At 48.4% G+C, this 23,543-nt stretch overlaps 1 protein-coding gene across 6 annotated transcripts; it reads left to right on the forward strand.

Annotated features, from left to right (window-relative positions):
• The first annotated feature begins 3,498 nt into the window (after positions 1–3,498).
• On the forward strand, positions 3,499–23,486 carry CTC1 (CST telomere replication complex component 1). Of its 6 annotated transcripts, none has more exons than XM_057536464.1 (23): positions 3,499–3,551; positions 7,298–7,461; positions 10,278–10,515; positions 10,668–10,876; positions 11,209–11,353; positions 15,288–15,578; positions 15,681–15,809; positions 16,324–16,556; positions 16,683–16,860; positions 16,959–17,159; positions 17,716–17,842; positions 18,454–18,568; positions 18,713–19,040; positions 19,119–19,208; positions 19,447–19,640; positions 20,489–20,550; positions 20,646–20,820; positions 21,127–21,204; positions 21,869–22,013; positions 22,105–22,169; positions 22,418–22,583; positions 22,695–22,821; positions 22,977–23,486. In XM_057536464.1, the coding sequence occupies exons 1-23, from the start codon at positions 3,519–3,521 to the stop codon at positions 23,114–23,116; spliced, it is 3,633 nt and encodes a 1,210-aa protein (XP_057392447.1). In that variant the 5' UTR covers positions 3,499–3,518; the 3' UTR covers positions 23,117–23,486. The 6 variants fall into 6 exon arrangements, with proteins under 6 accessions (XP_057392447.1, XP_057392448.1, XP_057392449.1 ...); XM_057536465.1 differs by having other exon boundaries at positions 11,212–11,353; XM_057536466.1 differs by lacking the exon at positions 21,869–22,013 and having other exon boundaries at positions 22,014–22,169.
• The last annotated feature ends 57 nt before the right edge of the window (positions 23,487–23,543 follow it).

Below are 23,543 nucleotides of genomic sequence, written 5' to 3' on the forward strand. Positions count from 1 at the left end.
AAATACCTAGGAATAAACCTACCTAGGGAGATAAAAACCTGTATGCAGAAAACTATAAGACATTGCTGACAGAAATAAAGATGGTACAAACAGATGGAGAGATATACCATGTTCTTGGATTGGAAGAATCAATATTGTGAAAATGACTATACTACTTAAAGCAATCTACAGATTCAATGCAATCCCTATCAAATTACCAGTGGCATTTTTTACAGAACTAGAACAAAAAAATCTTAAAATTTGTATGGAGACACAAAAGACCCCGAATAGCCAAAGCAGTCTTGAGGGAAAAAAACGGAGCTGGAGGAATCAGACTCCCTGACTTCAGACTATACTACAAAGCTACAGTAATCAAGACAATATGGTACTGGCACAAAAACAGAAATATAGATCAATGGAACAGGATAGAAAGCCCAGAGATAAACCCATGCACCTATGGTCAACTAATCTATGACCAAGGAGGCAAGGATATACAATGGAGAAAAGACAGTCTTTTCAATAAGTGGTGCTGGGAAAACTGGACAGCTACATGTAAAAGAATGAAATTAGAACACTCCCTAACACCATACACAAAAATAAATTCAAAATGGATTCGAGACCTAAATGTAAGACCGGACACTATAAAACTCTTAGAGGAAAACATAGGAAGAACACTCTTTGACATAAATCACAGCAAGATCTTTTTTGATCCACCTCCTAGAGTAATGGAAATAAAAACAAAAGTAAACAAATGGGACCTAATGAAACTTAAAGGCCTTTTCAAAACAAAGGAAACTACAAACAAGACGAAAAGACAACCCTCAGAATGGAGAAAATATTTGCAAACGAATCAATGGACAAAGGATTAATCTCCAAAATATATAAACAGCTCATGCAGCTCAATATTAAAAAAACAAACAACCCCATCCAAAAATGGGCAGAAGGGGCTTCCCTGGTGGCGCAGTGGTTGAGAATCTGCCTGCCGATGCAGGGGACACGGGTTCAAGCCCTGGTCTGGGAAGATCCCACATGCCATGGAGCAACTAGGCCCGTGAGCCACAACTGCTGAGCCTGCGCGTCTGGAGCCTGTGCTCCGCAACAAGAGAGGCTGCGATAGTGAGAGGCCCGTGCACCGCGATGAAGAGTGGCCCCCACTTGCTGCAACTAGAGAAAGCCCTCGCAGAGAAACGAAGACCCAACACAGCCATAAATTAATTAATTAATTAATTAATTTAAAAAAAATGGGCAGAAGACCTAAATAGACATTTCTCCAAAGAAGACATACAGATGGCCAAGAAGCACATGAAAAGCTGCTCAACATCACTAATTATTAGAGAAATGCAAATCAAAACTACAATGAGGTATCACCTCATGCCAATTAGAATGGGCATCATCAGAAAATCTACAAACAACAAATGCTGGAGAGGGTGTGGCGAAAAGGGAACCTTCTTGCACTGTTGGTGGGAATGTTAACTGAAACAGCCACTATGGAGAACAGTATGGAGGTTCCTTAAAAACTAAAACTAGAATTACCATATGACCCAGCAATCCCACTACTGGGCATATACCCAGAGAAAACCGTAATTCAAAAAGACACATGCACCCCAATGTTCATTGCAGCACTATTTACAATAGCCAGGACATGGAAGCAACCTAAATGCCCATCGCCAGACGAATGGATAAAGAAGATGTGGTACATATATACAATGGAATATTACTCAGCCATAAAAAGGAACGAAATTGAGTCATTTGTAGAGACGTGGATGGATCCAGAGACTGTCGTACAGAGTGAAGTAAGTCAGAAAGAGAAAAACAAATATCGTATATTAAAGCATATATATGGAACCTAGAAAAATGGTACAGATGAACTGGTTTGCAGGGCAGAAATTGAGACACAGATGTAGAGAACAAACGTATGGACACCAAGGGGGGAAAGTGGCGGGGGGTGGTGGTGGTGGTGGTGTGATGAATTGGGAGATTGGGATTGACATATATACACTAATATGTATAAAATGGATAACTAATAAGAACCTGCTGTTTAAAAAAATAAATAAAATTAAATTAAAAAAAAAAAACGGTGGCCGGGGGGTCTTCCAGAATTGAGAAATATTGAATGCAAAAGGAATGATTAGGTTTGGGATTTTGACTAGGCTCTGACTGGTGTTCTAATTAGGGAGCCAGTGTGGCTGGAGTGGAGTAGGAGAGGTTTCAGCTTCTCTGGGGGAATCTCTCGTTGCTATTGTTTTGGTGAAAAGGGAAGGAACACATCTCTGATGTAATAATGGGAAATAACTGCAAAGATTTGCCTTATAAATAACTTAGCACCACAGTGCATAACTAGTTCATGCAATAAGGAATAGAGAGCTTGCATTGAATGAAGTTGAATTAGGGGATACCATAACTTGTAGAATTAAAGTCTTTATTCTCCTGTTATGACTAGAGCATTCTTATTGTCTAAAGTGTTTATACTTACTATATTATAGTCAATGTTTATTCTATCTTGCTCCAAAAACAATCTGAAGCTCCTATAAGTGCACAATGGCGTTAAATGCCTCTCTTTTACTTTATGTCTTTAATTTCCCCTCCTTCCCTCCAGCCTCACTGACTTCTTGCATTTCTTTCCACCGCTGGGCCTTTGTGTTTGTTGTTTCACCTGCCCATTCTTTCTCTTTGATCCCCATCATATGAATCCTTCATCTCTTTCAATTCTTTAATATAAAGTCACCTTTTCAGTAAGGCCTTCTCTATACAAAAGGGACACACCACACCACCCCCTGCATTCCATAGCACCTATTACTAACATTCTACACATTTTACCTTTTTTTTTTTTAACTGTCAGCCTCCATGTTCTAGAATGTAACCTCCATGGGAGCAGGGATTTTTTTCTGCTTTGTTCACTGCTGTATCCCCAAAGCCTAGAACAGTGCCTGACACATAGTTGCATGAATTCTGTGCACTCCACTGCCTATTAAGCCATGGATTGATTGGTTGGTTGACTAAATTAGGGAGAGCAGAGGCTTTTATTAGTAGATCCACAAAAATTTATCAAGTTCTTATTTAACAACAAGTACTGTTCTAGGCACCAAATACAAAGAAGAATAGAATAAAGGTTCTAGGTACTCACAGTCAAGTGGGGAAAACAGTTAAACAATTACAGCAATGAGTTAAGGCCACAAAGCAAGTATGAATGATGTGCTGCATTAAGGAGGAAACACTTCTCTCTGCTTGGCACAATCAGGGAGATGGAAAGGTGCATAGGAATTACCAGCCAGAATGGCTGTGTTTGAGCTCCTGAGCTCCCCGACCCCACGGATGCCAGAGAGGATATCACTGAGGAAGAGGTTGGGGGTGCCAGAGTCGGAGTGCCAGAGTCGGAGTGCCAGAGTCGGAGACAGAGGTGGCAGTGGAGCAGAGAGGTCCTGACGCTGAATGGGGAGAAGTCGGCGGCGGAGCCAAGGGGGCGCCCGCCGATGACGTCACGGACCAGCCCGCCTTCGAGTCTCGGCGCGCTTTCCAGGGGGTGGAGTCGCCGGAGCATCATGGCTGCCTGCCGGGCTGAGGTTCCTGGCTCCGTGAGTGCTGTTCTCTGTCCCTCGTCCCTTTTTTCTTGCCTGTCCCAAATTTTCTTTCTGCTCCTGTAAGCTCCACCTTGCATCTTTGCCTCCCTGACTTAGCTGGCCGCCCCCAGGCGAGGGAGGACGGTGAGGCTCTTCGTCCCGCCCCTCTCACTGGTTCTGCGATTACATTTATTCCATCATGGCTGTGGCGCCGGCTGTGAGCCATGAATACACGTCTGTCCACTCTTTAGGCTTCAAGCCCAATGGGAAGCCAGGAGCAGACGAACGGCTAACTGTGGGGCTGTGGATTCCTGGGGGAGACCCCTGACGCAGCTGTATAGGAAAGGGGTAACCGATAATCTGGAAAAGCTTCTGAGACCCGAAGTGTGTGCAGGAGTTAGCAAGGAAAAAAAAAAAAAAGCGCTAAAAGAAGTTTCAAGGCGGAGGCAGAAAACATGTTCAAAGGCAAGAGATAGAGCAGGTGTCTTTGAAAAACTCAAAAAGTTCAGCTGGGTGGTGGTGGAGGGGGTCAAAGGTGACAGTCTCGTAAGTCTTGGTAGGCAGTGATTTCAACCGGAGGATAATTGGGAGTTATTGAAGGGTTCTAAGCAAAAGAGTGGATGAGTTTTGTTTTCGTTTCCTGAGGTAGCAGGGTGGAGAGTGGACTGCGGTGGTCCCCAACCTTTTTGGCACCAGGGACCGGTTTCGTGGAAGACAGTTTCTTTTTCGGGGGTGGGGGATGGTTTCGGGATGATTCAAGCACATTGATTTATTATGGTCTCTGTGCAGTCAGACCGCTCTGCTAATGATAATTTATTTGTTTTTGCAGCTACTCCCCAGCGCTAGCGTCACTGCCTCAGCTCCACCTCAGATCATCAGGCGTTAGATTCTCATAAGGAGCGCACAGCCTAGATCCCTCACATGCGCAGGTCACAGTAGGGTTCTCGCTTCTATGAGAATCTAATGCCATCGCTGCTCTGAAAGGAGGCGGAGCTCAGGCGACAATGCGAGCGATGGGGAGTGGCTGTAAATACAGATGAAGCTTCGCTTGCTCACCGCCTGCTGCTTACCTCCTCCTGTGCGGCCTGGTTCCTAACAGGCCACCGACCGGTACCGGTCCATGGCCCGGGGGCTGGGGACCCCTGGACTAGAGAGTATCAGACAGAACGCTGTGGTTTAAATGTAGTAGAGGTGGTAGTGACACCGACCATGGCAGCAATGTTGAGGTTCCAGAGGTGAAAACAGTAAAAAGATATTGAGGAGATAGAATCTAAATTAAGTAAGCTCCCCAGATTAATACTGATATAGGCCGAATTTTGAGAACACTGTACCCTTTCTTCTCGACCTCATCCACTGACTGCATGGCTTTAATAGCCAGTGATAGATGCTGATTTTTCCTAAATCTCTACTTTGGCTGTGATCTCTCTCCTGAGCTCTAGTTATATCCATCTGCCTGCCAGATTCTCCATCTGGCCAGCCTACAGGCACCACATATGCCCAACAGTGAGCTTTTCAGAAAATCCACCCCTCTTCCAATGTTCACTAACTTGGCAAGTAGCACCCTCAACCGAATAGTTCTGCCATGAAATGTGGATGTCCTTTTTCACTTCTTCCTTTCCCTACACAAGACCCAAGTTCAAAACACACTCTGGAGCTAACTCCCCCCACCCCACCCACTCCTGGATTCTGAGTCAATAGACTGGATCACCTAAAAATCAGTTGCATTTTAAACAGAACTTCGGTGATTCTGAGGCATCAGCACCACTTTGAGAAACAGTAGTATTCAGTGTGCCAATGGACAGGTCCTCAGGAATAGGAGCTAAAAGAGTAGATCAAGAGAGGAAGGCAAAAAGTGTAGGAGTCTGATGTTGGTGGGCAGTTCTGAGTGATAATCTGGTCCAATTTTGACAACACTGACCATGAACAAGAGTGTTTGACTGAGGTGGGGTGAAGGTGAAGGTCAATGATAGGGTGATAGGGCCATCCACAAGGACACTGAAGCCATCTAGAACTTGAACACTGGTTTTTCAAGCTGTTTTCAAGCTGCTAAAGGTTAACTGGATGTGGAGGAGTGACTGGAGGAGCATTGGAGGAACAGGGATAGAGCTATAATGGTTTTGAATTATCACTGGGGATAAGAAGGATAAAGGTCATTAAGTATTGTTGAACTCTGTCGGAATTTTAAAATAAATCTGCTTAGCACTAGGAGTAAGCTAAGCTGGCCCCCTCCCCTAGAGTTATCTGTATATAGAGGCAACTATGTCCCCAGAATCTGGTACAGACACAAAGATGGTTCCTGTCCTCCTTAGGAAGCCCACATCTTAGCTACAAACACAGAACAGGAAACAATTCCAGTGGGATTGTATCATATATATTTAGCTTATAGGCACTCAAATGTATACACTTCACTAAAAAAAGAGGGGGATGATTAAAAATTATACTCTGCTTATGTCCTTTTATGTAATGTCTACTAGGCACATTTCCATTTCCATATACATATTACTGTACAGTGTTATGTACTATTCCTTATGAGCAATTTAAAGGATTTTTTTTGAGGGTGACCTTAGACCAGTCTTGTTTTTCAACTTGCTGGCTTTAGAATCAGACCGCATAGAAGGTGGGCTGCCACTGTATCTGGTGGTCATTGCTCCATGTGCAAGGTACTGTGGGAGCTCCAAGGAGGGAGCAGCGTTCTGCCGGGGATACTCAAAGGAGGGTTCACAAGGAATATTTATTCTACTTGAGCACTTTCAGGATTGGTACAGGTTTGTTAAAGAAAGAGGCAAGACCAAAGCTGGATGGCCAGTTTTCTAAGTTGATTGGCTGAACTAAGACTTCTAAGGTTTCTTCAAGCTCTAAACTCCTTTACTTTACATCTTCATTTTTTCCCGCTTGATTTTTTTTTTTTTTTTTGGCTGCGCTGGGTCTTCATTGCTGCACGCAGGCTTTCTCTGGTTGCGGCGAGTGGGGGGGGGCTGCTCTTCGTTGCAGTGCGGGGGCTTCTCTTATTGCAGAGCATGGGCTCTAGGCACCCGGGCTTCAGTAGTTGCGGTGCGCGGGCTCAGTAGTTGTAGTTCACGGGCTCTAGAGCGCAGACTCAGTAGTTGTGGCGCACAGGCTTAGTTGCTGCACGGCATGTGGGATCTTCCAGGACCAGGGATTGAACCCGTGTCACCTGCATCTGTAGGTGGATTCTTTTTTTTTTTTTTTTTTTGTAGGTGGATTCTTTTTTTTTTTTTTTTTTAAGGATTTTCTTATTTATTTATTTATTTATTTATTTATTTTTGGCTGTGTTGGGTCCTCGGTTCGTGCGAGGGCTTTCTCCAGTTGCGGCAAGCGGGGGCCACTCTTCATCGCGGTGCGGGGACCGCTCTTCATCGCGGTGCGGGGACCGCTCTTCATCGCGGTGCGCGGGCCCCTCCCTATCGCGGCCCCTCCCGTCGCGGGGCACAGGCTCCAGACGCGCAGGCTCAGCAACCGTGGCTCACGGGCCCAGCCGCTCCGCGGCATGTGGGATCTTCCCAGACCAGGGCCCGAACCCGTGTCCCCTGCACTAGCAGGCAGACTCTCAACCACTGCGCCACCAGGGAAGCCCTGTAGGTGGATTCTTAACCACTGTGCCACCAGGAAAGTTCTCCCTCTTGATTTAAAAAAAAAAAAAAAAAAAAAAAAAAAAAAAAATCTATTCCTTTATTCTTCCCCAGTTTCCTTGGTGGGCAAGATGGTCAGGAAGGTGTTTGAACTCCCTTCACTTTCCTCAGGAGCAAGCCTGGCTTGAGGCTGCCCAGGCCTTCATCGAAGAGATCCTGTGTCCACCTGGCGAGGAGCCTGATGTCCAGTTGACTCAGCTGGTAATTGACTGTGTGAAGACTATCTGGTTGTCCCAGGGAAGGAACCAGGGTTTAATGCTGCCCCTCAGCTACAGGTAAGGAGAAGTGGGGTAACCAGGAAAGTTAAATTTGGGATTGAAAAGGAAGGACTTATCATTTGAGTTGAGTGAGGGGAAACTTAAGGGGAGGAAAAGGTGGTCTAAAGAAAACCCCTTCTGCCGGTCTTTCTCATTCTCCATCAAGCTGCTTTCCTTTTCCTGTAGTTCTCCTTAATTGGCTCAAGTCAAGTTTAGAGACAAGAAGAGGGGCGTGAGAAGATAGAAAGAAAATACAGAAAAAGAACCCTCAAAGTGGAGAGAGAGGCTGATACTATTTCATTTTGTGCATTAGGAAGCTAAGATACAGACCATGATCTTTCAGCAAGTGTAGATCGTTGTTTTTGGAAGACCTGAGTTTGAGGTCTTCTGAAGGTGTTTTTTTGTTTGTTTTGTTTTTGTCCTTTTTAACACTATACTGCCATTCGTAAACCGTTTTAGGCAATATTAATAAAGTACTACAGGAAAAGAGTTCCATGGCCAAATAAGTTTGAGAGACATTGGATAAGATAAACTTCTCTAGGAGAATCATGAGGCTCATTGACAGGTTAAAGGCTCCGAAAAGTTCTGCAAAAAGAAACCTGCTTACTCCTCATAGAAGTAACTACTATCTGGAGTATGAGGGTATATCATTCTTGTGAATATCTTTATATTTTTTTCTATCCATGCATCTATCCCTAAGCAATATACAGTAGTTTTACATACCTTTAGACTTTGTATAAATGGTACCATACCTTGTATATCCTCTGCAGTTTGCTTTTTTGTGCTTAACATTATGCTTCTGAGATTTATTCACATTGATAGCTCTAGGTCATTTATTTTAACTGCTGTATGGTATTCTGTTACGTGAATAAACGTATCACTGTTCTTTTTTAAAAAAAGGTAGAAATCTGTTTAGCTTTGTTTATTTTGTTATTTCCCAATAATAACTGAAAATCCAGAAAGAATAATTGAAAAGTGGTAAGTCAGCAATTTTTAGAAAACTTGCAACCTGTTTAAGTTTCTTGTTATTCTTCAAGATAAATGTGGACTAGATAGCACAATATGTAGAAGATGATGGATGAGGATAGAGTAAAAATTATTTGACAGGTATAAATATTCATTCATTTTTCCATTTCCCTTCACTGAGTGCCTGCTGTGGGCCAGGTACTGTGGTGGCCTTGAAAGCTAGAGGGCAGTGGCCCATGCAAAAGGTCTGCGGTTACCACCTTCAGTTTCCTGACCCGAACCCTGAAGAATCTGAGAAAAGTGACCCCTAGCCTTACTGTTTTCTGTCCTGAAGGTGCCTAGGGTAAAGGCACAGTTCCCTCCAGCTGTTTTTTCCTAGGCTTTTGTAGAAGTAGGGAAAGACAAAAAGACTTTTGAGTGAGACATACCTGGCTTTGCCACCTACACCACTGTGTACCTGAACCTCTGTAAATTTCCTCATTGGTGTGTTTCCAGGGGTTTTTGGTGAAGATTCAATGCAGTATTGAGCGTGAATGGACCCAGTACAGTGTGTGTATAGCAGGGGTGCAACGATGTTAGTTTCTGTCTTTGCCTTTTATCTGCTCTGAAGTCATTGGGGAAGAATGAGGCAGATGCGGAAGGGGAGTGGGCCATCTAGAACAGCATTTCTAATATTTAGCACTCACATGTGGCTTATGTTCATGAGTGCAACAAGGAGGATAAATTGTCATGTTTTGTAACCTTATCGTGTTTCTTTTCTGCTGAAAAAACCATGGGAATGGAAGTGAGTGAAAAAACCATGGGAATGTAATAATGGTATTACAAAAATGTGAATCTATCACAACTTTGATAATTTAACTTGTATCACATTCTCTGTGATATACCTCACAATTGGTAGTGACTCAGCAGTGTTGCGGCACTTTGCTTAAGAACGGTTGATCTCGGACTTCCCTGGTGGCGCAGTGGTTAAGAATCCGCCTGCCAACGCAGGGGACATGGGTTCGAGCCCTGGTCCGGGAAGATCCCACATGCCGTGGAGCAACTAAGCCCGTGCACCACAACTACTGAGCCTGTGCTCTAGAGCCCGCGAGCCGCAACTACTGAGCCCGCGTGCCACAACTACTGAAGCCCGCGCACCTAGAGCCCATGCTCTGCAACAAGAGAAGCCACCGCAATGAGAAGCCAATGCACCACAATGAAGAGTAGCCCCCGCTCGCCGCAACTAGAGAAAGCCTGTGCGCAGCAACAAAGACCCAATGCAGCCAAAACTAAATAAATAAATAAATACATTTATTTAAAAAAAAAAGAATGGTTGATCTCAAACATCTCTTGAGATTTGGGAGCTTGTGATATCAACTCTCACCTCAGCCTCAGCTTCCCAGCCAGTCTCTAATACTGTGATACTCCAGACTAGGAAGGAAACCTGGCTGGGGCCAATGAGGTTGAGCCATTAGGCAGATGCCTTAGTGCCCCCACTGAAGTTCTCTGTGGAGCTGAGAGCTGAGATGCTGTCAAGGGCGCAGTTTGTGTTGTCTCTAAAATGTTCTCCCCACGTGCTCATCTCCTCAGGCTGCTCTTACATTCCCACTCCACTTCTCTGGGTCCTCTCTGTGGCACTGTCTTGTTCAAGATACGATTCAGCACAGACTTTCTTCCTGCCTTCCCTAGGTACTACCCAGTGTTTGGACCCAGACCCCATCCTCATTTTCTTAGGCCCTCACTCCCAGTTTTTTTCAATCAATCAAACTTTCTTAGTCCGGGTTCCCCACTGATCTTTCCTTGGGATCTTGGGGGATTGTTGGGGTTGAGGATAAAATTCCTAGGCTTGGACATAGCTTTACAAAACTTCTGTTCTCTTCACTCTGCAGCTTCGTCTCAGTAAAGGACCTCAGGACCCACCAACGTCTTCCGTGCTGCAGCCACTTGTCCTGGAGCAGTACTGCGTACCAGGCTTGGGCCAAAGAGGCTGGGCCATGTGGGGTACCCCTGCCCCGGGAACGGCTGTTACTTTTAGGGACACTAACAGACCTATCAGGGGACTTGGAACAAGAGTGCAGGAATGGAAGCCTCTATATAAGAGATAACACTGGTACCCTGGGCTGTGAGGTGAGTAGGAAGGGCGCAGTCAGATCCCTCAGATCCTAATAAGAATGGTGTCTAGGGAGCAAGACAATTAAGTCTCTGAGGGAACAGAGATGGAGGGGGGGTTGGACTGGATGCTAGGGTCCTGATTAATCCTCGCCCTTGGTCTTTTCTAGCTCATAGATCTGGACCTTTCTTGGTTGGGCCATCTCTTTCTGTTCCCCAGCTGGAGTTACCTCCCTCCTGCGATGAAGTCCTCAGGAGAAGGGCACTTGGAGCTCTGGGGTGCCCCTGTGCCAGTGTTTCCCTTGACCATCAGTCCTGGCCCCCTCACCCCCATCCCTGTTCTCTACCCAGAGATGGCTTCCCGCCTGCTCAGGCACAGGTGATTCTTCCGTGTAGGGGAGGGGGCAGCACTGTAAAACTGGGACGATGATGGTGGGTCAGTGGAAGGAGGGAAAGAAAGGCATCGAGAGTAATATAGGTGGAATGTTCCAAATCAGGGGAACAATGGGGCCTCTCAGAAAGTTAAGAGCCAGATTCTTCAAGGGAAGTGTGCCTTATCTAAGGGCAGGTAGAGTTTGAAGGAGGTTTTTAGAACAATGGCTTTGAGGTATGGAAATTTTACATCACTACTAGATTATAGTGGAAAGGAAGGCATTTGTAGGGGAAAAAAAAAAGAGAAATAAAAATGACTTCTCTCTCTACTTTTTTTAGAAGCAAGCACAGAAATGTGCAGCCAAACCTTGCTGGGGAGCTGGTTCGATTGAGCGCTCTGGTGAAAAGTCGAAAGAAATCATACTTCATCCTGTCTCTTGGTGGATCATCCCCAGTTGGCAGCCATGTGTCTGTCATTGTGCAGGTGAGGATTACGGTCAGTTCAGGGGTGTGGAGGTGTGGGAGGGGGGTACGAACTCCTAATAGGAAAGATAACATCATAGGAGGAACCAGGTAGGAAAGGAGGACAGCTGGGGAGAGTTGTTTCTGGAACAGTGCTGTTGAGGGAGCAGCGTGAGTGACGCCTTCTCTACATACAGGAGGTGGGGAGTAGACTTCCCTGCTGTGCAGCTCATTCGAGGAGACAACTTTTGTATCATGTGTCCCGTTTTGAAAACCTGCCAAAATCACTTGTTTTTCCCCTGCATTAGAAGAATGACCAAGGAAAGTATTTATCTTAACACCATTAAAACATGAAATCCATGTACTTTTAGTAAAACTTGGTACGTATTGTTGAGTCTTTTTATATCAACTGGTACGATTTTTTTTTTTTTAATTTTTTAAAAAATATTTATTTATTCGGTTGTGCCGGGTCTTAGTTGCAGCAGGTGGGCTCTTTAGTTGCGGCTCCCAGGCTCCTTAGTTATGGCTTGCCAGCTCCTTAGTTGTGGCATGCAAACTCTTAGTTGTGGCATGCATGTGAGATCTAGTTCCCTGACCAGGGATCGAACCTGGGCTCCCTGCATTGGGAGTGCGGAGTCTTATCCACTGCGCCACCAGGGAAGTCCCTGGTATGATTTTAAAGTCATTTTTTTTTATTTTTTATAATTTTTATTTATTTATTTTTATTTATTTATGGCTGTGTTGGGTCTTCGTTTCTGTGCGAGGGCTTTCTCTAGTTTTGGCAAGCGGGGGCCACTCTTCATCGTGGTGTGCGGGCCTCTCACTATCACGGCCTCACTTGTTGCGGAGCACAGGCTCCAGATGCACAGGCTCAGTAATTGTGGCTCACGGGCCCAGTTGCTCCGTGGCATGTGGGATCTTCTCAGACCAGGGCTCGAACCCGTGTCCCCTGCATTGGCAGGCAGATTCTCAACCACTGCGCCACCAGGGAAGCCCTAAAGTCATTCATTTTTATACTGATTATTGTTATATGATTTATACAATTATCTGAATAACGTTTCAGAAGCATTCAAAACAATTAAAGGATGAACGGGCTCTTTAACATACATATCGAAAAAGGAAACTGAAATTTACTAGCACTATAAGAATTCTTACCTGTATCTGTGTGTGTCATGAGCTGGAGTAACAGTAATTAGAGTATAAAGAAACTAAAAAAGCTTACAAACCACCCAAATTTCTAATCTTGTTTTTTCCTCTTGGGTTAAAGAGGCGCTTATGTATATTGTTTACATTAGAATGTTTTAAGTCTCCTAGAGCATTCAAAAATTCTGGGCATGGTAGGATTGGCTCATTCGAGGGAGAAAGCTCTGAAATGCACTTGAATTTCTGCAGGGCAACTAAAGTAGGCCAAGCCCTTTGGGTAGTTTATAATCTTGTTGTAGATTCTATATCATATTGATTTGTAAAACAAGCAGAGAGTAATACAGAACAGTGTGTAAATTCCAAGGTGTGTGGTATAGTTGTAACTGCTATAGCAGGTTAGCTAGAGTTTATTATGTGGAGAGAAGCCTAAGAAGGGAGAGTTTAGACTCGATCTGGTTCTTGAAGGTGGCTAGGATTTGAATCCCTAGAAGAGAGGGAGGGCTGTCTGGGACTAGAGTATCACCTGTACCAAGATTGGCCCTTTATTGAGCATGTGCTGTATGCTAGGGGCTTTGGTCATTTCAGAGGCACAAAATTGAGTAAGATGATGGCTCTTGTCCTCTGGAAGCTCTCAGCCGGATAAGTGAGTCAGTGATTACTGTTCAGGGTCATAAGTGCTGGGGTAGAGACATGCACATGCACAAGGCACTGTGAAGGTGCAGAGGTGGGCTTTGGAATAAGTCTGGGAGGTCAGGGGAGGAGTGACCTTGGTTTGTTTACAGGCTGCTGAAGAGCCACGTTGGAGAAATACTGTCACTCTAGATGATCCCAGTGAATCTCCTCCATGATAGAGGAGTGAGGTCATGTCTAGAAAGACAACTCTGAAGAGAGGAGTAAAGGTTCAGGGTAAACTGCTGTGCCAGGCAGTTGAGGATAAGAGATCGCTAAGCAGTGACAGAGGCGCAGCTGGAGAGGGTTAGCGGCAGTGTTTTGCCCTGGGGTGGTATGGGTCTGTCTTCCTCAGTAGGGTTTTTGCCTTAGAAGAAGAGTTGAGGAAAGAGAGGGCTGTGATGCTGTAAACTCAAGGGTGAAGTGTGGGTAAAAAGGGCAGGATTCAGGGGATAGGTATTCAGATCCTGGCATTTGGACAGAGGAAGGGAAGGACCTCAACGTCTGAATAAAGGAGAAGTGGCTGCAGTATTGGGAGGTCCTAGTGAGAGGTTAGAGGAAGTCTAGTGAGCCCAGGGGGAGCAGGGGAGAGCAGAAGCACCAGTATTCAGTCATTCATTCGTGTGTTCAGTCAAACCATCATTAGCTACTTGTTTTGCATGAGCAGTAAGCTTAAGTGAAATCTTAGCAATACCTTATGATGAGTTGTGACGTCCAAGTTCTGACTGGTGGTACCCAGCTGGTTTTAGAGAGAAATGGGGGTCTGTGAAGCGGAGCATAGGGGACCGTGAAGTTCAAGTATCCAGAGTCATCAGTGTGTTGGTTTTTTTTTAAATTAATTAATTAATTTATTTTTGGCTGTGTTGGGTCTTCGTTTCTGTGCGAGGGCTTTCTCTAGTTGCGGCAAGCGGGGGCCACTCTTCATCGCGGTGCGCGGGCCTCTCACTGTCGCGGCCTCTCTTGTTGCGGAGCACAGGCTCCAGACGCACAGGCTCAGTAGTTGTGGCTCACGGGCCTAGTTGCTCCGCGGCATGTGGGATCTTCCCAGACCAGGGCTCGAACCCGTGTCCCTGCATTAGCAGGCGGATTCTCAACCACTGCGCCACCAGGGAAGCCCCATCAGTGTGTTTTGAAGCCCCTGAGAATGGCAGCCGTGCTCTGGGAGGGACGTGCCCTAGAAGATGGTTACATTTATTAACGGTCTCATCGGTGTAACTTTTTTCCTTTTGCTTACATTTCTTCAACAACCACCTTTCTCCATTCCCTATGAGACCCTCTGCCGTTCATTTTTACTTTCCTACTTGGATGTTTCTCCCTTTCCAACAGATTGAAAGTCTTCAGCATGTTATTTCTGGGTTTTTTCTTCATCTCAGCCCTTCCATCTTGTCTCTGGCAACTGCCAAGAACATTCCTCCTCCATCCTGGCCAGGGTTTTCACTGCCTTGCTCATTCTGAGTTCTGAACATTTCTGTGTTGTTGCCTCTTGCTTGAATCACCCTTCTCTCTCCTCACTACTTCAGCAAAGCAGAGATGGCCTTCAGGACCCTGGCAAGTTCAGCTTCTTTCACTTGGCCTTCCTGATCATTCCACCCCATCCTGACCTCTTTCTTTCTCTGAAACCTTACCGGATGTGTATTGTTTTTGCCACTTGATCATACATGGCTCCGTGTTATTACTTGGGTTTGTGTCTGTGTTTCCCAGTGGTTTGAAATATGTTGGAGATGAGAGAAGTCTATGATTATTTCCCTTAACGTCTGTCCCAATACTGGATACTTATGTACCGTGTGCATACTGATTAAATAAGTGAATGTTGTTTGTATGGCTGGTTTGTATGTTGGAGTGGGATGGGGAAAGGGCAGAATTTTCTGAAAGGAATATTTATATATTTTGGAGAAAGTTGTAGGGGTGGTTTGTACCTTGGGGGAGGGATTAGGAAGTATCTGCTGTCTCCTATGAGAGGGGAGAGATCCTGAGAGTTCTGTGACTTAAGATTTAATTGGCGAACAGGGAAGATGAAGAGGCAAGGAAAGGCTCTCGAGGAGCAGGTCTTTGAGGTCACATTGTGATGGGAAGGGACCCTGGCAGAGGGGCAGCATCATGGGAAGCCCCTCACGTACCGTGTTGCCTGCTTCCGCACAAGCCAGGTCCCTGCCCAGCTGGTGTGGCACCGAGCCCTTTGGCCTCATAAGGCCTATGTGCTGACGGAGCTGCGAGTGTCCAAGCTCCCTGGTCACCGTTGCCGGATTTGGATGACCAGTCCCTCCTCCCAGCTTCTGCCACTGAAACCAGAATGTGTGCGAGAGCTGGAACTGGAGCTGGAAGGAGCCCCCTTGGAGACCAGCCCCCAGCCACTCCCCATACCCGGCAGTCCCCAAGGCAAGAAGGATCCAGGTCCAGACGGTCTCGTCCGGGACTCCAGGCTCTTATCATATACGGTGAGCGTAAGGGAGAGATCCTTGAGCCCGAAGGGCAGGAAACGTGGGGGTCTCCCAAGAGGAAGGGAACAGGGATCACCTGGCCCTTTGGCTTCTTTGCAGGGAACGGTCACTGGCACGCTGAATCAGCCTGCGGGCCTCTACGAGCTGGACGGGCAGCTGGGGCTCTGCCTCGCCTACCAGCAGTTCTGTGACCTCAGGCGGGTAGTGCGACCAGGAGTCCGTCTGGAGGTATGTGAGGGGCCAGGGCTGGTGACAGAAGGAGACCCTTTCAGTAGCTTCTCTTACCTTTACGGGCTGGTCCTTCTTTGCAGCAGGTCGACACCTCTACAGCAAGATTATGAAAATAATAAATGTGTGTTGGGGCGCGGGGGTGCTTTTGTTAAGAATGATTTGGACGAGAGCTCAGATCGGAAGGGAGTAGAGAGTGGGGCTCTGGGAGGAGCGGTTAGGCCCAGAGCCTCTCCTTTCCAGAAGGGCCTTCCAACTGGAGCTGAAGTGCAGGTGAGCAGCCAGGGCCCCGCTAGCCAGGAGCCCCCGGGCCTACAGAAAGGCTGAGTGAGGCTCCTGGGAGATGAAGCCTTACCGCGGGGGAGCGGCTTGTGATGGAAGGCGAGGCCTAAGGGGCTGGAGGGAAACAACCTGTAAAGGAGAAATTGTATTTCTCCTGGGACCCAGGCAGTGGAAAACTGCATTTAACTCGGCCTGGGGTCACTGAGTTGCTTTTTCCCTTCTGCCTCCCCAGCTCCAGGATGTTCACCTCCTGCAGTCAGTGGGTGGGGGGACGAGAAGGCCCGTGTTAGCCCCCTGCCTCCGTGGCGCCGTTCTACTTCAGGGCTTCTCTCCTCTGATGCCTGAGACTCAGTCTTCCCACCGAGCCCCCGGGGCCTCCCTGTATGAGCAGCTGGTGTGGGAACATCAGTTAGGACTTCCCCTCTACCTGTGGGCCACCAAGGCCCTGGAGGAGCTGGCCTGCAAGTGAGGAGGACGAGGGTCTGGGCTGGGGAGGTGGTGGGAGTGGGACACTTGCTCTGTCAGCGAAGCCGGATTCTGGGAGAGACAGGGTCTTTGGGGGAAGTGACTCCGCTTCTTTCCGTGGCCAAGGCTGTGTCCCCATGTGCTGAGACACCACCAGTTCCTGCAGCATTCCTCGCCCGGGAACCCCAGCCTGGGACTACAGATCCTGGCCCCTACCTTGGAGGTTCTCGTTCCGCCTGGCTGCCCCGGTCGGAACACACACAACGAGATCCTTGACGAGCCGCATCGCTGTCCACTGCAGAAGGTCTGAGGATGTGGGGGCACGGAGCTGGCGGAGCTCACGCCCCGGGGGACGCCCCGGGCACAGGGGACGCGTGATCTCATGTCTCTTCTCTCTGACAGTACGCTCGACTGCAGACCCCCTGCTCTTTCCCTACACTGGCCGCCCTGAAAGAGGAAGGGAAGTGCAGGGCCTGGGCCTCCTTTGACCCTAAGACCCTTCTGCCTCTCCCAGAGGCTTCTCACCTGCCCAGTTGCCAACTCAATCAGCGCCTGGCCTGGTCCTGGCTCTGCCTGCTGCCCTCTGCCTTCCACCCGGCCCCGGTAAGTGCGGCTCCAGCGGGGCTCAGGGGACTTCCTCTTTTTGCCGTTTCCACTACCACTACCGTGGTCCTTTCTTGTCATTTTGACTACACTAGCCTTCTAACTAGAATGCTCCATCTCGTCTTGGCCCCCTCTAATCCGTTCTCCTGCAGCAACTAGAAGGGGGTGGGGTACAATTGAGCATCGATTATAAAACTCTCTTAATTTAAATGCTTCTCTTGTTTCTACCAGTGTGTATAAAATCAAACCCAAACTCCTTGTTATGTCTTGGGAGGTCCTCCATGGTCTCCTAGCTGTAACCTCGATTTGTATACTTTCTCTCTGGCTACTAAATGTGTGAATGCAGGTGCGTTTTTTCCACATCTGTCTACCGCACTTCAGTATAAATTCTTTGAGGTCACAGACCATGTTTTTGTGGATCACTTTGTAGCTCTAACAGTTAACACAGTGCCTGGCACATGGTAGATGCTCAGTATATTTGTTTAATAAAACTTGATGCCTCGGCCAGTATATCTGTTTAATAAAAGTTGATGCCTCGGCCTTCATCTCCTTGTAGGTTCTACTTGGGGTTCTGGTGCCTTCATCTCGTAAAGGTTGCCTGCGACTTCAGGACCAAAGTGGTTCCCTCCGCTGCCTACTCCTGGCCAAGCCCTCGCAGCCCCTCACTGACCCTGGGCTCATAGGTTTGGAGTTCAGAGGTGGAGAGAGATGGTGGTGGGGTAGAGGTTCTCTGAACTGGGGGCTTGGCAGAAAGCACTGCTGGGATTTACTAGAGATGCTGGAGTGGCTTCTGTTGATCAACCAGTCTGGCGGGAGGTGTAGGAGGCTGGTATTGGCAGGTGGTGTAAAGGAGCAAGGGGTTCCCGGCCAGAACTACAATTCCCAACATTCACTTCTCCCTCCCTAGGCACACCAGGATGACGACTTCCATTTCTTACCTTCTTAGTGTGGAAGAGTAATGGGCTTATTTGGGCTTACTGAGGTTTGTAGGCAGGGAAACCCCGGAGAGGAAAGCTTTTCAGATCTCGGAACAGGCGTTTTAGGGATTTATGAGAAAGTAGAATCAAGGCCTCTCAGCCTAGGTGGCCAGGGGTGGGATTGGCCCTGCAGGTGGAATGGTTTCTCCCTTGGAGGTATGACTCCTCCAAGATGGGGCTCAGGCCTAGGCCTTCACGTTGTGTTAGGGGAGCAGCTCTGGCCTGAGTTAGGCAGTGAGACCTGCAGGGCGGTCAGCTTTACTGCCCATCCCACAATCCTCTCCTCCTGCCAAAATAGAAAAACGTTCTTCCTCCAGGCTGCCTGGTGCGGGCAGAGAGGTTCCAGTTGGTCGTAGAAAGGAATGTCAGAAGCAGCTTCCCTTCGTGGAAGGAGCTGAGCATGACAGGCTTCATCCAGAAGAAGCAGGCCAGGTTGGTCATTAGAGTGGTGGCTGTCCTCTGAGTCTCTGAGGGGAAGGGGAAGGGGAAGGGCCCGGTGCAGGTGGTAGGACTCTGGGGCCCACAGCATCCAGTGCCTGCATCGCTAACAAACCTATTCCTTGTCTCTCCCAACAGAGTCTATGTCCAGATTTTTCTGGCTGATGCCCTGATCCTGTCTGTGCCCAGACCCGTCCTTCACTCGGCCACCTCCTCAACACCTCCTCAGACAGAGCCCTCCCTCCCAGAGGGTCCCCACATAGGACAGAGCCGGCTGTTCTTGCTGTCCCACAAGGAGGCTCTGATGAAGAGGAACTTCTGTGTCCCCCCAGGAGCCAGTTCGGAGGTGCCCAAGCCCACCCTCAGTTTCCTTGTGTTAGGGAGCTGGCTTGGGGGCACCCAGAAGAAGGAGGGAACTGGATGGGGCCCACCCGAGCCCAGGGAAGATGAAAACTCAGATCAGAAGGTAAACTGGGGCCTGGGACCTGGGACCTGACCTCCTGTGCCCCAGCTCCTGTCTGAGGGACCCTGCTCTCCCCCTCAGGTTCTCCTCATCTTCCTCAGCTCCTCGGTCCGCTGGTTTGAGTTCTTGCACCCAGGGCAAGTGTACCGACTCGTGGTCCCTGGCCCTCCCGTGAGTGCCCTAGTTCACCATGCCCTTCCCCAGAAAGCTTTTTTTGGCTTGGGGTCTGGAGAGGAACTTCTAGGTCTAGAAGAAGGGTGGATTTAGATCACATAGAAGGCCTGTCTGTGTCTGGATCACTTCCTTCACTAGGCTCCAGAGAGGAAACAAAACTGGGTTGTAGTATGTTAGGAACCTCTCTCCGGACCAGGACACACTCAGAGACGATCATCTCCCCATTTCCTGGCAGACACCAATGCTGTTCAAGGAGGGTGGTTCATCCTGCGTATCGCAGCGTCCTCCGGAGCTGGCTGGCTGTGCGTCCTGCCTCACTGTCCAGGATGAGTGGACCCTGGAACTTGCGAGCTCCCAGGACATCCCAGAGGTGCTGGGTATCAGCAGGGCACTGCCTGAATCCTCGCTGACTGACCTGCTCAGTGACAAGTAAATGTCCGCCAGCTTCTCCAGCTAGTTTGGCTGCTCTCTCTTCCTCTGCCGTGGTTGCGTCGGATGAGCAGCCCATTCTCTGCTACAGTGTGTGTTTCTTGCATGTGATTTAGCTCCTAGAGGAATGATGTCAGTGTAAGATGCAAGTTGTGTTTCACACTTGATTTTCCCCCCAGTATGTTACTGTTCTGAAATGACTGTGAGCAGGCTTTCTCACAATTCAGGAAAAGCTTTAGCAATAAAAGGAAATATAAGAGACAAAAAAACAAGGACAAAAGCTGAAAAGCTTTAGGGAACAACCTTCCTTTAGTGCAAGAAGTGGCTGGCTTATGGCTTCAGGAACAGCTATACTTTCCTTGTGTAGGCTTTTTCGGGGTAGCTGCAGTGCAGTTGAAGAAGCTGCAGAGATACTTCCCCCCTGTGTAAGCAAACAAACACCCTACTGGATTACATGTGTAATTTTTACAAAATTGATCACTGTCAGAAGTGAAAGTTTTCAAGGACCTATGATTTGAAGGGAGGGGGCATGGGCCCCAGCATACAAAGCTGTGAACAATGGACTGACAGATTCTGGGTGTAAATGCAAGTGGAGATTCACCTCTGCTGGGGCGTTTCTTGGTGAGGCCTCTGGGTGCAAGGCTGTGTGGATTTTGAGTGATCTGCACAACCCTGCTTTTCCCATGAACCCTGTTACTTTTAGCATGTGGTTTGAGACAGTGCAAGGCTTTCCAGGGCCTCATAGATAATGTTCCGGCAGATACTGTAACTCCTTTCTGTCCTTGGATCTGACTCCATTCTCTGCTTTCTTAAACCTCCATTCTCACTGTATTTCTCTGACCTTCCAGTTTCACAGATTCCTTGGTGTCTTTCTCAGCTGAGATTTTGTCACATCTCTGGATAAAGCCTGGTAATGACACCTCTTTTGGGGAAAGGTATGAAATACAGTGGTGGGACCTTGTGATCCTGAGAGAGACCACTGACCCCTCGCCTCTCCTTCTGTAGGGAGCTCTGGGGCCACGAGACGGTGTGTGAAGCTCACCGTAGCTCTGGAGACGGCCGACTGCGAATTCCCCCCTCACTTGGACATATATATCGAAGACCCACACTTGCCTCCCCCACAGGGACTTCTTCCAGGAGCCCGAGTCTACTTTAACCAGCTAGAGAAAAAGGTTTCCAGGTGAAGATCTGTGTTGATGTCCTTGCCTCCCCTTCCTACTGATGTGGTTCTCTTGAACGCTCGCCCCTACGTGTGTGGCAGTGACAACTTCTCTTTGGTATTACGTTTACTGTGTTTCTCTGGCGTTTATGCCCTCTGCCCCTGCGAGATGTTCCAGACCAGTCCTTCCCTTATTCTTCCCTCTGCTCCAGTAGAGCCGGGGTTAGGGCATGTCCCTTGGGGGAGTGGCCTGGCCTGTAATGCAGTCCCAGCTCCTACCTCACATTGACTTCTTTCTCCTCATCACTCTTCCTCCTCCCCCTGCAGATCCCACAATGTTTACTGTTGTTTCCGGTCGTCTACCTGTGTGCAGGTCCTGAGTTTTCCCCCGGATACCACAATCAGGTCAGTGGCCCAGACCCCGATCCCTAAACTTCACAGCCTCACATCTGCATACCGTACTTGTTCCAGGGTCTGGAATTTTTGCCATAACTACAGTCTTCTCCACTCCTAGCAAAATATGTTGAGTTGCAAGGATTTCCTCTGCTTCAAATAAAAGATGTCCAGTACCTATCATTTTACCCAGAAAGATTTAGTGTTCTAGGATTTTCAAGGCTTTTCAGTCCAAAATACAAATCTTTCTTGGCTAACATCTTGGTTTTTCAAGACTGAGAAATAACTGATGACAATCAGAGATCAAGAATCAAAATGGGGGGACTTCCCTGGTGGTCCAGTGGGTAAGACCCTGCGCTCCCAATGCAGGGGGCTCAGGTTTGATCCCTGGTCCAATCCCTGGTCAGGGAACTAGATCCCACATGCTTCAACTAAAGATCCCACGTGCCGCAACTATGAGCCCACATGCTGCAACTAAAGATCCCGTGTGCCGTAACGAAGACCCGGTGCAACAAAAACTAAAAAAAAAAAAAAAGAAGCAGCAAAATGGGGGCCATGGGGCTTCCAGGAGAGCACGGAAGCCGCTACTGTCCCCATCTGTATGCGTGCTGAGTCCTTCCAGACACACCCTGCTTTTAGAACCCTGTTGGCTGTTTCTTGACCCCTTTCTCTTTAGTGCCCCCCTGCCCCACATCTACCTAGCTGAACTTCTGCAAGGTGACAAGGCCCCATTCCGGGCCACTGCTTCTTGCCATGTCGTTTCGGTCTTCAGCCTTCAGCTCCTCTGGGTGTGTGCTCACTGTACCAGCATCTGCCCGCAGGTATGAGAGGGGACAGGCCGAGCTGGGTGCAGGGTGCCAGAGGGATGTGATGCGATCCAGGGGATTTTCCCAACCACTTTCTTCATCCCAGGGAAGGTGTACTCGTCAGAGCCCTGCTTGCCCCACTCAGACGTCTATAAGCCAGGCCAGCATCAGGTGAGAGCAGAGCACAAGGTGGGTGCCCGCCCCACCACTTACGTGACTTTGTGTCTGCTGTCCCAGTGTTTGCACAACTCCTGGCTTGTGGGAATTGCTTAATATTTTCAAATCAGCGAATGAGAATAAAGTGAGCTGACGGCTGGAAAAGATGGCGAGGGAGTCGTGTTGGGTCCAGGTGACTGGCCACCTGGGTTCCCTGTGGGAGTTGCTATTGCCTACTCCCCATCCCCCACCCCCGCCCCCAGGCTCCTGGTGGAGGATGGGACTGCCGAAGCTGTGGTGACCTGCAGAAATCATCAAGTGGCAGCAGCACTAGGACTGTGTCCTAGTGAGTGGACCTCCCTCCTCGAGTTCGTTCGAGGGCCGGGGAGAGTGGCCTTGCAATTCACAGGGCCTGGAGCCCAACCTGAGGTGGGTGAGATGTGGCTGGGAGGTGGGGGCTCAGATACCCAAATTCCTGGGGGCTTGGTAGAGAGCGTTTAGAAACTTGAGTTCTGTTGAAACCTGAGTTTCCCTTTCTAGTCCTCAGCCAAGACTGATGAGCCCTTGACCCTCTTCCTCTGGACACTGTGTACCAGTTTCTCTGTCCTCCGCCCTATTGTGCTTTCTTTTGAGCTTGAGAAGAAACCCTCCAAGATCATCCCATTAGGTGAGAGTGGAAGGGCAGGGGTGTAGATAGATGGGTCCCAAGAGGAAGAGGGAGGAGGGATTGATAGGGGGTTTCAGGAGTCGGGGAGGAGAATGGTGGGCGAGGACTAAAAACCACATTCATAGGACACGTGTTTTCCTCTCTTCCCATCTCAGAACCTCCTCGACTACAGCGGTTCCAGTGTGGGGAGTTGCCGTTCCTGACTCGTGTGAATCCCAGGATCCGGCTGTCATGCCTCTCTATCCAGGAGCCTGAGCACCCCAGTGCCCTGGGGGCCTTAGCTTCCTCCTGCTAACCCGAACTGCAGTGGCCTGAAAGTTCTTCCTGCCCTGCTGGAGACCTTGAGGCCTGGGCTTCAGCTCTTCCCCCTTGTCGTGGCTCTTACCTTCTCTGTGATTGAACCAGGACCCCGGATCCCTGGATTCACAAAATGCTACCCTACTGTTATTTCTCCTATATTCTAATGCCAGCCTGCCTTGAGGAAATTGTGGAAACAGGCAAATCATGGTGCTGTTGCTATTTCCTCTCTAGTTGGTGTCAAGGCACCTGTGCTCACAGGTGGCCCTGAGCACCTGGGTTCTGTCTTTGTGGCAGGGACTTGCCCCTTGTGGGGGTGCTCCTGACAGGCCCCTTGGTCTACAATAAAGCTCTGGGGATGTTTCTCACTTGTGCTCACATGGGTCTCAGGCCTCATGACCTCCTGGCAGCTGGCCCATCGTTTA

This window comes from Balaenoptera acutorostrata, chromosome 20, assembly GCF_949987535.1.
Source record: "Balaenoptera acutorostrata chromosome 20, mBalAcu1.1, whole genome shotgun sequence".
NCBI lineage: Eukaryota > Metazoa > Chordata > Mammalia > Artiodactyla > Balaenopteridae > Balaenoptera > Balaenoptera acutorostrata.

Bases quoted from the DNA above. Each gene is read 5' to 3' on its own strand.
- CTC1 (XM_057536464.1), top strand. From the start codon at position 3,519: ATGGCTGCCTGCCGGGCTGAGGTTCCTGGCTCC. The intron at 16,557-16,682 runs GTGAGGAGGACG...TCCGTGGCCAAG, and splicing joins CTGGAGGAGCTGGCCTGCAA to GCTGTGTCCCCATGTGCTGA. The intron at 17,843-18,453 runs GTTTGGAGTTCA...TTCTTCCTCCAG, and splicing joins CACTGACCCTGGGCTCATAG to GCTGCCTGGTGCGGGCAGAG.